Source organism: Neocloeon triangulifer, unplaced genomic scaffold, assembly GCF_031216515.1.
Source record: "Neocloeon triangulifer isolate White Clay Creek 2 clone unplaced genomic scaffold, ASM3121651v1 ptg000004l, whole genome shotgun sequence".
In the NCBI taxonomy this organism is placed as follows: domain Eukaryota; kingdom Metazoa; phylum Arthropoda; class Insecta; order Ephemeroptera; family Baetidae; genus Neocloeon; species Neocloeon triangulifer.
In genome coordinates, this window is record NW_026775547.1 from 272869 (window position 1) to 286106 (window position 13238).

Genomic DNA, 13238 nt, shown 5'->3' on the forward strand with positions numbered 1-13238 from the left:
AAATTATTTTCCTAAATTATTGTAAAAAATTTCAGGATCTTCTTTTGTGGAGTCTCTGCGTTTGCAGATAACATATGATTAATTCTATATTTTAAATATCACCCCAAACAATAGTATTAAAAAATTTCTGAGCCTTTCAACAAAGGGCACCAATATCATTTATTTTTTTTTCTGTTTAATTGATTGATTGATGGCGAAACGTGCGTGTCTGTTTGATTTATGAGGAATGCCAGTCCATTTTCGAGCGTGTTATTTTTCGCGAGTAGGTATACCTGGGGCCCCACTGCGTGGCGAGATCGACGCCGGAGTCCTCGCTGGGCGTTTTGATGTCCTGCTGCTCGACGTCGGGCGCACCCTGGTGATGCAGATGGTGGTGGTGTTGCGGCGAGGCCGCCGGATGGTGCCCTCCCACCTAGAATGGCCGCCCCCGATCAGATCAAATCTCTCTCATTGGAGATTGTGCTCAACTAGCAGCAGCCTTGGTTCATCGATCGGGCCCGATCGATTGAGATTGAGCAATTAATTAATCACAAAAACAAGGAGAGCCACAGAAAAAGCACACGGATCTGCTGCGGGTACACTGAGAGAAAAAGAGCCGCGCGAATTCATGGAAAAAAAATATATGTGATGTGATAAAAAAATGTAGAGAAAAAATTTAGTCACAAACACACCAAGTCAGCACAACATTTTCCCCCAAATATATTATAAAAGAGGTTTACTTTTGTGATCATTTCTTACAGTGTATAGATTTTTTATTAAAATGTGCAGTGAAATTTATATTGATGATTTTTTTTCGATGGAAAATCAGAGAGTGTGAGAACAAGTAAGTCAAATATGCAGTCACAAAATTGCAGGTTTATACGGTGCAACGGTAATCTTTGCTCTTTTGTTGTTCACCTACAATCAGAGGGGTTCAAGCAGCTACTGAATAATTATATAAGATGAAAGGACCAGAGAGCAGATCAGACAGACAAGATAGACAGAGTGCTCAAAGGGAACATAATGCTCGAGATAGAGATAGAGAGAGATCTTGTATACAAATGCAGCAGGGTGAGCCTCTAGCATTACAAATCCTAATTATATTGTATGAGAGAGCCACATTGTTTAGCACATATGATGCGGTGTTCTCCTTTTTGCCACGGTGCTTTAGAATAAATGCTCACTTATTTAAAACACGATTTTATTTTATTATACTTTCTCTTTTTTTTGTGTGTGTTTCAAAATTATTCAAGACTGGTGCGGTGTGTACCTCTCAAAATTGACTTAAGTTTGTTTTCAATTGTAACATTCTAAATAAAGCTACGTGTAAGAAAGTGGCTTTCAAAAATAATTTCTCCATTTTCCCGTTTGATGACAACAATAATAATAATTGATAACTTGTTGATTATTTAGTTATTGTAATTAGGACTCATTTTAGAATTTTAAGGTGCTCCACAGGTAGTACATGATTTTAGACAAATAAATATAAGTAATGATATATCAAAAAAACAATTAATAATGAACAAGCATGCATATTCTCATAGCTATGAAAAGCCCCCTAATTTTTTCATACAATCTAGAGGAACTACGGGGAGATTTTTAAAGCATTGCACTACGTGCCAAAATTTATTCCTGAAAATTCGCTTTTTCTTTTTTTAGTTAGTTCACTAAACACTACACTGGAGGTTGATTTTCATTAGGGGTTGTGGAAATGGAAACAAAATGTATACCCCTGCTCGCTTTCAACAGCTCTCGACATACCCTTAAGTGCTCCTGTCCTCCTCGGTGACCCAGCAGGTCGCGCAATTCTCGGCATCTTTGACCTTCCGCTTCTCTTCTGTACACAAGCTCGTCGAATCTCGCCCTGTCTTCAGGACGCACCACCTCCCGCAACTCAGTCAACAGGGTGTACTTGAAATTAAAACAGAAATATTATTAATTAAAACATAAAAAAAATTATTTTATATTTTTATGATAAATTAAAAAGGAAATTGTTACTAAGCATTGAATTGTATTTTTATTCAATTTTTTTAAATTATAATTTTAAATAAATTGTATGATTATATTTACCTCAAATTAAAACAAATTTTCTAATATTTAAACATTACAAAAGTTGATATGTTAATAAAAATTAAAATTAAATAAATATATATTCTCAAACGTTCTAATATAGCTACATGGACGTATAGAGCTCAGCCCTCCTGAGATCAATGTTATCAATACTTTAACATTATTTAATATTTATTAAATTGAAGACTTTTTCTCCATAAAGACCAATATATTAATGCACCAAATGTTTTTGATTATTAAATTATTATGTTACAAAAACGTATAAGAACAATTTGGATCGATAAGCAGCCTTTGTTCGAATTGACAATCAGCAAGTTAAATGCGCTGTGATAATTATAATTTGCAAGTAAAATTACTCATCTCGTTTCAATGCACGTACAAATACCTTTTCAGGGGTGTTGAGCATTTCGAGCAGCACGGCGACGAACGCCTCAACGTCCATTTGCCTGGCTGCGTATTCTCGTTGGTAATAGTCGAGGGAAGCAAACTCGGGGTGTGGAAGCAAAACTCGCGCCTTCTCCTGCACCATCTGCAGCGCCGCGGACGCGCCCGGGTCGTGACTCCCTCTTTGCCACCCCCTGTGTGTGTTTAGGAATTTTTTTTTTACATATACGAATTATTTTTCTTTAAAATATTGAGCACTTACGCAGGACTACGCGAGGTGTGCGGCAGGTGCGTCTCCCAGGCGTGGCCGTGGGCCAGCGACGAGGTGTGGGGCGGCGCCGCCCCCGAGGAAGGCACCTTGCCCACGTCCCGCACAATCAGACTCATCCTCTTGTGGTACTTGAGCTGGCTCACAGCCTCGTCGTGGGTCACCGCCATGAAGCTCTGGCCGTTGACCTCCAGGATTTGGTCACCGACCTAACAAATGGAGAAGATAAAAACGGGCATAGTTTAGTTTTGAATTAAATAAAATTAAATTTTCTAATATTTAATCTTAGGCATATAACATAACTTTGTTTACTAATTTTGTTGTGGACAAAATACTGTAAAATTTATATATAAATCGATGACAAACTTAGAAGAAAATGAGTAATGATTTTATCTCAACGATCATGGCAACGGATTTGTAAAATATGCAAAGCAATTTCAATATTTTTATCTCCAAAATTTATTATTGCAATAGATTCCCAAAATATGAAAGATGGAATTAAATTTTTCTGCAATTATTTAAGCAAGAAATAAAATTTGCAGATTTGTATCGTTTGATATTAAATAAAAAAGGTCATCAGAAACTTTTCAATAAAGAAAATGACCATAAATGCCTTACCTACTAAGGAATTCATTTTTTTGTATAAAAAATATATTATTTCCATTCTCTTCTGTAGAAATATTAAAATAAAATAAAAGTAATATTAATTTCTCACGGACTTTTGTACCAAAATGTTTTGATTATATAGATGATTGTCTCTTTATCAAAAATTAATTTTTTTATGTAAACTATATAAATTAAAATTAAGCGTTAAAATTTGCAAATAATTCCAATATTATCATATTTTTCGTCCCTTTTTCAATCAATTACTATTGTGTACTCCATGGGAACCTTTGAAGTATTGAGGAAATCAGCACATATTATTCCCATCTGCATAAATCAGTGGCGGTTCTTCTGCAAATCCATAAATTGCCGCAAATAAAATCCCCTCGCTCTTTACGAGCAATGTGGTAGAACTGCATCAAAGCATGAAATACTGCAAATTCCGCAGAAAAGCAATAAACATAAATGGTGTATTTTATTGAATCGTCTCCTCCATTCTGTTCGTGTTTCCTCAATTCGCAGTAACAGGGCGGAAAGAAGCGGCCCCGTGTTTCTGGAGGCGCATTATTCAGAACAGGCCTCCGTCGTCGTGCAAGGGTAGCATTTCATTTTTATACATGCCAGGCACATTCGCAGCGGCGCAGCAACTTTTTTAATAACAATCTAGCAAAGGAAAAGGTACATTTATAGCGCCGAGCACTTTCCTTCCCCAGCCAGGTAAAATTCGCCTTCCAAGACTCGGTTTATTAAGGCAGGGACATTATTTAAATAATTCTAATTCTTCTTCCTGACTGTGAATCTCTGATCAAATTTAAGTATCATTTTAACTAAAATTAACTTTATTTTTATTTATTTCCATGATAATTTTTATGTTTCAAACGGTTCACATCTAGTTCACAAATATCTGTAAATAAAAAAAACCATAAAAACCTTGACAGAGTCGATGTCAATTCTAATTTCTATTCTATCATCATAAAATAAAACCTCTTGATTTTTAAATATAATATAAGCAACTTTACAAAGCTTTGCACAAGCTTCTTTTGTTTGGTTAAGCATATTTTTTTTAAATTTCGTTGAGTGAGTATTAAATTGTTATAAATTATAATTAAAATTATATAAAATAAATCAAGTTATTAAAAAGTATCATAAAATATCTAAAACAAAATTTTAAAAATTAGTCTTTTTTTGAATTTTTTAAAAGTTTATTATCTTATATTCTATTTTGTGCAACATTTCAAAAAGAAAAACGAATGCTTTTTTATTCACAAGAATCTTACATTATTTTTTTGTGTATTGCTTTATGTTGATGTTGCCTAGATGTCAAATTATCGAGCATGAGCTCAAACAATGCACCGAACCGCGACTTCCGCTCGGAGTTTGAGTTCGGCGATATTGCCCTGGTTGTATATTTGCCCACGGATTCAACATTTCAATATTGACAGCGAGCAATGGAGCGATCCCGTCGCGGCAGATGCGCTTTGTTCCGGCAGACAAAAGAGGAGATTGATGCATGTTGTGTGTTTCTGTGAGTGGGCGAACAAGCGAGCGAACGAACGAGTGATATAGCAGGTCATGGTCAAGGGAACCAACAGCAACAGCTCGCACAGAGAGTGCACGCGCCCCGAAAAAGCACCCCGGGCGGCAGGGCGAACTGGTGGTGCGGCCAAAAATGATCAGCCGACCGGAAAAGCTTCAAGCTGGGTGTGTTTAAATGTGTAACATTTGTCTGAATTTAAGATATTTCAAACGTATATGTTTTATTTTTATACAATAAGACAAAAATAGAAAAGTTACGAAGCTATGAAAATAGCCCTTGATTTTTAATTTGCTTCAGGATTTGGGAATTGTCCAATTTCGTCAGAGTAATTATAGGTTGTAAAAAAAAAATTAATGTTGAAAAAAAATCGTGCCGAAAATCGAGAAACGTGATCTAGCTCTGGGAAAGCGCGAGGCCGGGGGATCAATACCACACGGCGGGCCGCCCGAAAGATGGCACCAACGCAGCCCGCCGCTCGCATCAGCTGAGCGGGTTGCATACTAAGTTGTTCTGTGACCGATTTAAATGTTCTCTCTGTGTGCGTCGGGTTGGGAAATAATTTGAACGCTGCGAGAAATCGCGAATAATAAAGCCGTACGTCATGAATTTCCAGTTTGCTGTGATTGCCTCTTTCGCGCTCGCTTTGAGCGGCGAAATAAAATGGCAAGCGTCCAATTCTGCACAAAGCAAAATGTAAACAGGAAGAGAAGAAACGCGTCGCAAAAGGCGAGTTGGCCCGTGAAAAGTGACGACCCGAATCGCCCCCAGAATCCTAAAATGTTTCTATTTCCGCGCTGAATAAATACAAATCTTGTGCCAAAAACGTGCAGAATTGTTCCTAAAAAAAGGCCCTTTAACTTGAAATTTATATAAAAAAAAAAAAAAAAAAATTAAAACATTTTATCACCTGGTTTTGCATTATTTAATTACAAATTGTTTTAATTATTAACTTTATTCTTTCTATTTTTAAAATTTCTTACCTTTTAATAAAACTTTATTAATTATTATTGTATTATGTAATTAAAAACTTAACAATCTGATCGTTTTTATGTTGTTCTTATTAAAAATTATAATTTCAATCCATATATTTTATTGTCCTTCAGGTACGGAAAGCAATTTTCAACCTTGGTTAAATTTGGATATCTGGATTGTGTGAATCTAATTTATTTTAATTTTGTATAAATTATATAAGTAAAAAAAAAAAAAAAAAAAAATATGTCATAATTCAATAACATAAGTTTTTATCATTCATTTACATACAGAACATCCGAAAACGTCAAAACAAATAATCATCAATCTAGATCTTGACTCTTGAGGGAATTGCAGTATTTAATAAACTGTTAAAAAGGCATTCAGAAATAATTCTCTACGTTTTTCTTTCTTTCTTCGAGTACAGAGCGGCAACTTTTAATAAGAGTCGGGTTGGAGTTAGTTGATTGTTCAAACGAATCCAATTTCCGCGTCAGGCAGAATTAATTAAGAGAGTTAGCGCGAGGAATTATTCGGCTCGGCATGATTGAATTTCCCAGCCGGTCATTTGCCAGAGTAGAAGAGCTTTAATTTCCAGCTCTTGCAATCACACAGTGTTTTTGTTTCAGCCTTTACAAGAATAGGGACCCTTTTTAATCAAGTTAACTTTCATGCACCGCGTTATGTTATTTTTTTCCGCGTGTGTTTGAACTCCTCGGGCTGAAAATCAATATTTATCCGCCAGCCATTCATGCATTCGAGCCCGAAGGCCGCGCGTATTATTTATTCAGGCAACTCTCGAACTTGCAGCCGATGAGGGGAGCTTATCAAAAATTGAATTCGAGGCTGCATTCGAATGGCGGCTTAATTGAAAAATATTCCCGGCGAGGGAGCGACGCCACAGGGAAAATCCGGGCAAGGCACCCCCTCGAGAGCGATCTTGAGATGGCCCCGAAACTATTTCCCTGATGAAATATTCATTTGATCGTGCTTTTTATCAGAGCGACGTAAATCACCAGCGGGCACCACTTATGATTAAACAGGCCCCAAATGTTAAGCAGATTTTCTCATCTTTTAATCTCCGCAATCAATAAAATTATCCTTGATGTCTCAAATCAGATATATTTTCCTTTCTTGACGACGATCTTATTTATTTAGATTGCAATTTACATTAACTAAATTGGAAAATATTATTTTGAAAAATTAAAATACAATCATTTCAAAAGGTTTTTCAAGCTGCATTTTTTCTTTAAACTAATTGTGAATTAAAAGTTTTGGGAGAACATGTGGCTCTTTTTAGCAAAATTCAAATGTTTATATTCTAATTGAAAATAGAATCAAGTATTTCGATAACGCCCCATGCATGAGTTTACTTTTTGTTATAAGTGACACCGATAATTTGATTTATGAAAAAGAGCTCACGTTTCAGGATATTTCAAGGGATTTTTTTTTTATCATCCACCCATTCTGTAATTTCATATGCAAATTAAAAGCAAACTCTCCACTGCTTATTTTGCAAGAAAAAGCCTCACTCTGCAGAAGCTTAGCTAGAAGGACAGTTTTAATAGCTTCTCGAGTGCTCGCAATATCATAAATTGAAAAATTAGTTTTTCAAGTAATGTCGGTTCCATTTTTTCTATTTAGTTGTGCCTAAGATTCAATAAATATTTATGTACAGATGTTAAATCGATCCATATTAATTAAAATTATGTCAGTGAAAATAAAAATGAAAAATTGGCCGTAAAAAAAAATAATGTAGAATAATTTCAGAACAACTGTCTTGGGGGAATTAGAGCATTACCTAACTATCTTGTCGTTTTAAGAATTCACGTTAATTTCTAGCATAATAATATAAGTTGAGCTGAGAATATTGTGCAAAATATACAAAACGAGTTATTTTTAACATGAAACATCTTCAAAAACTGGTATATTTTCGTTCATATTCGTAATATAAAACCCCCATTTTATTAAATAAAAGCACAACTGGAAAAGAACGCAGGGGGAGACCAAAAAAATATCCTACACTTAAAAGAAAAGAGCGTGTGGGAAAATTGTGGCAGGGTTGCAGCTGAGTCCCCACAGAAATCGAGGTCGTCCTGCGAAATTTGATACAATAATTGCGACTCCGCCTCGCTGTCTCGCAAATATCATATTTTACAATAAAGAGAAGCCCCCATGCCAATTCCTAGAACGAACAAGAGAAAACGGTATTTCATGTATGCCTGGAAGCGACCGCGAAACAAAACCGGGCCCGCATTATTTTTCGTCAGAGCTGCTGAAAATTGGGCGCCTAATGGAGAGTTAAAAGGTCACGCGGATGCTAAAATATTTACGAGAGATGGAGGGACTAGGCAGTCGTAAAATGAAGGAGCTGGACTCACCACGAGACCGCAACGCTCGGCCACGCTGCCAGGGTCCACGCCGGTCACAAAAACGCCCAGGCCATACTCGATGCCGCCCCGGATCATCAGGCCCAAACTCTGACCTGGCTCTATGCTAAGCTCGACCTGTGGACACACAAAAAATCAATTGATTTTGGAACAAGCACTTGAAATAAATTATTGATTTCCAATCATTGAAACTCTCGGCGTGAAGAAATGAAAACGAAACATACAAAATAAACAGCTGGATCAACAAAAAAAATTAGAAAATTACTAATGAAGAAAATGAGTTTTAGATATTGATGGAATTTATCGTAAAAAATCTGTTGTTAAAATGTGATGAGAACTAAAACCAAGTCAACTGCGGGTCACTGCGGCGGATGGGGTCTTTTTGGTATCAAAAGTTTGTTCAAAATTCTTGCTAGAGATGGTGCCGTTTCTTCTAACAATTTCTTTTTTTTTAATTAAATTGTTTTCAAAAATTGAATGAAAACCATTTGAACAAATATACAACAATAATAATTGAACTGGGAAATAATTATGTAATTCTAAGAGGGGAAAAGTTAAGAAAAAATTAATTAATCTTTGTTTACACAATGATGACGTGATGAGCACTTTTTTGTTACAGATGGGTCATGGCTTGTTAAATTTTGCTGAAAAAAAACAAGGCTTATCCTTGTGTTTGAGCCGGTCAGAGCGTGTTTTTTTACGAAACGTCATAATAGTTTTGGCCACAATCCAAAGTTTTTTATTTCGCAAGAGGAAAAAATTGCTTTATCAGAGAACAAATAACATTTTTTTTTTAACATCAGGTTTATTTGGACGAAATTAGTGAATTGGAAAGTGCTAATTTTTAATTTTTACTGTGAGCATAGTTTTTTCTTAAATAAAATTTCACTTATGCAACTAAACAATTTAAGAATTAGAATAAAAAATTCAACAAGATAAACTTAATTTTAAATGGAATGTGCAAAATATAGTCTTAATTGCACCATTCAAACTGCATTTTACAGGTTAAAAGTTGGTCTGGTCTAGGCTTTTGGATCGCCCTTCATATTTTCCACGGGTCTCCAGGCGGATATTGAATGAACGCGCCCCTGGACATAAATTTACACTCATTGAGTGACGCAAAATGGGCTAAGTGGCGTAGAGCATGGTTTTAAGGTGCCATTATCGGCGTGCGGCTTCATTCGACGGGAGGGTACGCGTGCGTGTCCCCACCGGGTCAATAAAATGCAAATTCCGGTACACCACATTTCCTCGTGATCCAATTTAGCCGTCGAAACGACTTTCGATAACAACACGAAAATGTGCGCCAATTTCATAATTTATTTCCAAAATTCCTTTCAGTTAACTGACCTTCCGCGTCCGTTCTTTACTCCTGGCCGAGTGGAAGTTCCACGTCCTGATGCTGGAGGCGGGCTGCGGGGGCGGCAGTGGAGGCGGCCCGCTCAGGGCCGCAGCGTACTCTGGAGGCGGCGAGACGGGCCGGCCGTGTCGGTCAGTCCACGTGTACAGCTGGCCCGCCCCCGCGGAGGCGGCTGCCGTGGAATTTGGCGGCTGCAGAGCGGGATACGAAGTTGGGTTTCCGTGGCTGCGAACAGTCATGGTGACCTTTCGACAAGTCTTGAGCATCTAGAACAGAATTTGCAAATTTAAACAAACAAATATTTAAAATATTAACAAGCATATTAAAAAATTAAAATAAAAACATTTTCACAGCTTATACAGTTTAAAATGATTTCTTTATAATTAATGTCATTTTAAAATTCAAGTCTTTGTATTTAAATTATCAATTTTTTATGGTAATACATTATAAAATGAAGTGCAATGTTTCATTTATGTCATAAAAATAAATTTATTGCTTCTGATGGAATTTACAGCATCAATTAAATTATAAATTAATTGTATTCACTATTCACCTCCAGCATAATAATAATAGCAATCAGCCAATAAATTAAAAAATAAATTTAATTGAGCAGCTTTTAAATGCCGCCAATTTTTACAATTAAGTATTTATTCCACTTTATTCATCACGTAGGTTTTAAAATTTGTATTGTTGATTTCATCATAAAAATCATTATTTTTTGAGGATGAAATAAAAACTATTATGTATATCCTGGGCTTCATATGGCTCCAATACTTTCAGGTTTCACCTCATTAAACACGTGCAGTGTTTGCCACAAACTCTTTGCCTAACAAGATGATTTAATTGGATTGTACTCAGAGCCTGTACACGTAATTAGCATGCATGCGAAACAAATTGCTCTAGAGATTTGTTATCACCGCAAGCGGCACAAATTATTTCAGCACCTGGTTGAGCCAGGCGCCGCATTTGAATAAAAGTTTAATGAAAACAAAAGCAAAGAGAAAAAAATTAAAATGAAACTGCAGCTGCCTTTAAAATTTAATTATTATGTTACTTTTGATAAACACAAATCTTAGAAATTAATAAGAATTCATTTGAAAAAAGAAGAACAAAACATTGTGATGTTGTAGCATACTTAAAACTTAAAAAAAAAACTTTAATTTGTGCAAGTTGAGAAGTTTATATTTAATCTCTGCAGTCTTTCAAAATTTTAATCAACATTCGGAGTCTCTCGCAAATAAACAACCGCGTAAAAATTATTTCATGCGTCTTTACACTTCACGGACAACTTAAACAACCAAATTGAGATCGGAAAATCTCTGCTAGCGTCACTCATAATTTATTAACGCGTCGTGTAGCACCACTTGCGTCTCGCGATTTGAAAGTCTAATTTTCACGGCTTCACGTCGACTTAGCTGAGGCGAGTCGCAGCTTTCCAGATGTTTTTCGCGAGTTGGTGAAAAATCACCATCGTAATATATATTAAATTTTGGCTTACAGCCAAAAGAGACGATCTTTCATGGCAAGATAATTAAAATTTCCCTCATTTCGAATCCAATCAACATTTCTTGGAATTAATATAGCTTTTTCTTTGAAAATTCTTAAAATAGGTTAACAAATTTTTAACCTAGGCTATTGAATTTAAATAAACTAAAATGCTCTATTATAGCGAATATAATTTTAAATAAAATAAAATTCAGGTTTGCTCCTCGGGAAAGAGCCACCGCTCCTGGGGAGCCGGCGCTCCTGGGGAGCCACCGCTCCTGGGGAGCCACCGCTCCTGGGGAGCCACCGCTCCTGGGGAGCCACCGCTCCTGGGGAGCCACCGCTCCTGGGGAGCCACCGCTCCTGGGGAGCCACCGCTCCTGGGGAGCCACCGCTCCTGGGGAGCCGGCGCTCCTGAGGAGCCGGCGCTCCTGGGGAGCCGGCGCTCCTGGGGAGCCGGCGCTCCTGGGGAGCCGGCGCTCCTGGGGAGCCGGCGCTCCTGGGGAGCCGGCGCTCCTGGGGAGCCACCGCTCCTGGGGAGCCACCGCTCCTGGGGAGCCACCGCTCCTGGGGAGCCACCGCTCCTGGGGAGCCACCGCTCCTGGGGAGCCACCGCTCCTGGGGAGCCACCGCTCCTGGGGAGCCACCGCTCCTGGGGAGCCGGCGCTCCTGAGGAGCCGGCGCTCCTGGGGAGCCGGCGCTCCTGGGGAGCCGGCGCTCCTGGGGAGCCGGCGCTCCTGGGGAGCCGGCGCTCCTGGGGAGCCGGCGCTCCTGGGGAGCCGGCGCTCCTGGGGAGCCGGCGCTCCTGGGGAGCCACCGCTCCTGGGGAGCCGGCGCTCCTGGGGAGCCACCGCTCCTGGGGAGCCGGCGCTCCTGGGGAGCCACCGCTCCTGGGGAGCCACCGCTCCTGGGGAGCCACCGCTCCTGGGGAGCCACCGCTCCTGGGGAGCCGGCGCTCCTGGGGAGCCACCGCTCCTGGGGAGCCACCGCTCCTGGGGAGCCACCGCTCCTGGGGAGCCACCGCTCCTGGGGAGCCACCGCTCCTGGGGAGCCACCGCTCCTGGGGAGCCGGCGCTCCTGGGGAGCCACCGCTCCTGGGGAGCCACCGCTCCTGGGGAGCCACCGCTCCTGGGGAGCCACCGCTCCTGGGGAGCCGGCGCTCCTGGGGAGCCACCGCTCCTGGGGAGCCACCGCTCCTGGGGAGCCACCGCTCCTGGGGAGCCACCGCTCCTGGGGAGCCACCGCTCCTCGGGAGCCACCGCTCCTCGGGAAAGAGCCACCGCTCCTCGGGAAAGAGCCACCGCTCCTGGGGAGCCACCGCTCCTGGGGAGCCACCGCTCCTCGGGAAAGAGCCATCGCTCCTCGGGAAAGAGCCATCGCTCCTCGGGAATTTGAATTGATGACCGAAACTGGTACATAGAGTCGTCTTGTTTTTGATTGAGAACCCTTTTTAATACGATGAAGAAGCCTGAGTTCTTTACTTCCATGATTAAGCTTTAAGCTTTGATTCGAATATTATGAATTCATAATAAAATAAATAAAACGAACTAGTGAGCATCCTATGATTTTTTCTAAAAATTTCTAATGTATGAAATCTACTAGGCTTCATTTCAAGTATATATAAAATATTTAATTTCAGTTGCAAACAAAGATGCTACATTAACGACATATAAGCAACACAATATGACAGGAAATAAAATATATTGAAAATAATTTGTGCTATATGAGAAAAATAATATTTATTAAAATTTAAATTAAAAGATTTAAAAAGTTCAAATAACAGTTCAAAACTAAAATTGTATTACACAATTATTGTTAATTTTACTTTTACTACATTATGCTTTAAATCCAAATTGGAAACAAAACCTTTGCCAAAAGTTAAAAATGATCAAAATTAATTAGATAAATTGTTAATCCAGTTGTAGTTTGAATCAAATGTTGCAGATTTTGTTTACTAATTTTGAAACGAGTAACAGTGTGTTGGTGAGGGAATAAAACTGATTTGTATCAAACCTTGGCAGCTTTTCCGTGTTTCACGATGCCAATAAATTTAATTAGCAGCAGAACGCCTGGCCGCAGCCTGGATATGCAACTGGCATGACATGTACGCTCTACCGGCTGCATCGGCGACCCAATCAGACCCCACATCAGTTACGCGTGCTGCCCACGCACTACTTGTTCGCTGCCCCCGGT

At 39.2% G+C, this 13238-nt stretch overlaps 1 protein-coding gene across 6 annotated transcripts in view; it reads right to left on the minus strand.

Annotated features, from left to right (window-relative positions):
* The window catches only part of LOC132193729 (whirlin), a 94648-nt gene that overhangs the window by 27336 nt on the left and 54074 nt on the right, over positions 1–13238 (minus strand). For 4 of the 6 annotated variants that reach the window (XM_059614580.1, XM_059614578.1, XM_059614579.1 and 1 more), the window contains exons 6-11: positions 9551–9826; positions 8192–8317; positions 2696–2910; positions 2435–2627; positions 1741–1890; positions 273–412 (exon numbers count right to left, since the gene is read on the minus strand). In XM_059614580.1, coding sequence (XP_059470563.1) covers positions 273–412; positions 1741–1890; positions 2435–2627; positions 2696–2910; positions 8192–8317; positions 9551–9826 — 1100 coding nt within the window. The remainder of the gene's footprint in view (positions 1–272; positions 413–1740; positions 1891–2434; positions 2628–2695; positions 2911–8191; positions 8318–9550; positions 9827–13238) is intronic. The other 2 variants (XM_059614582.1, XM_059614581.1) reach the window with 1 other exon arrangement.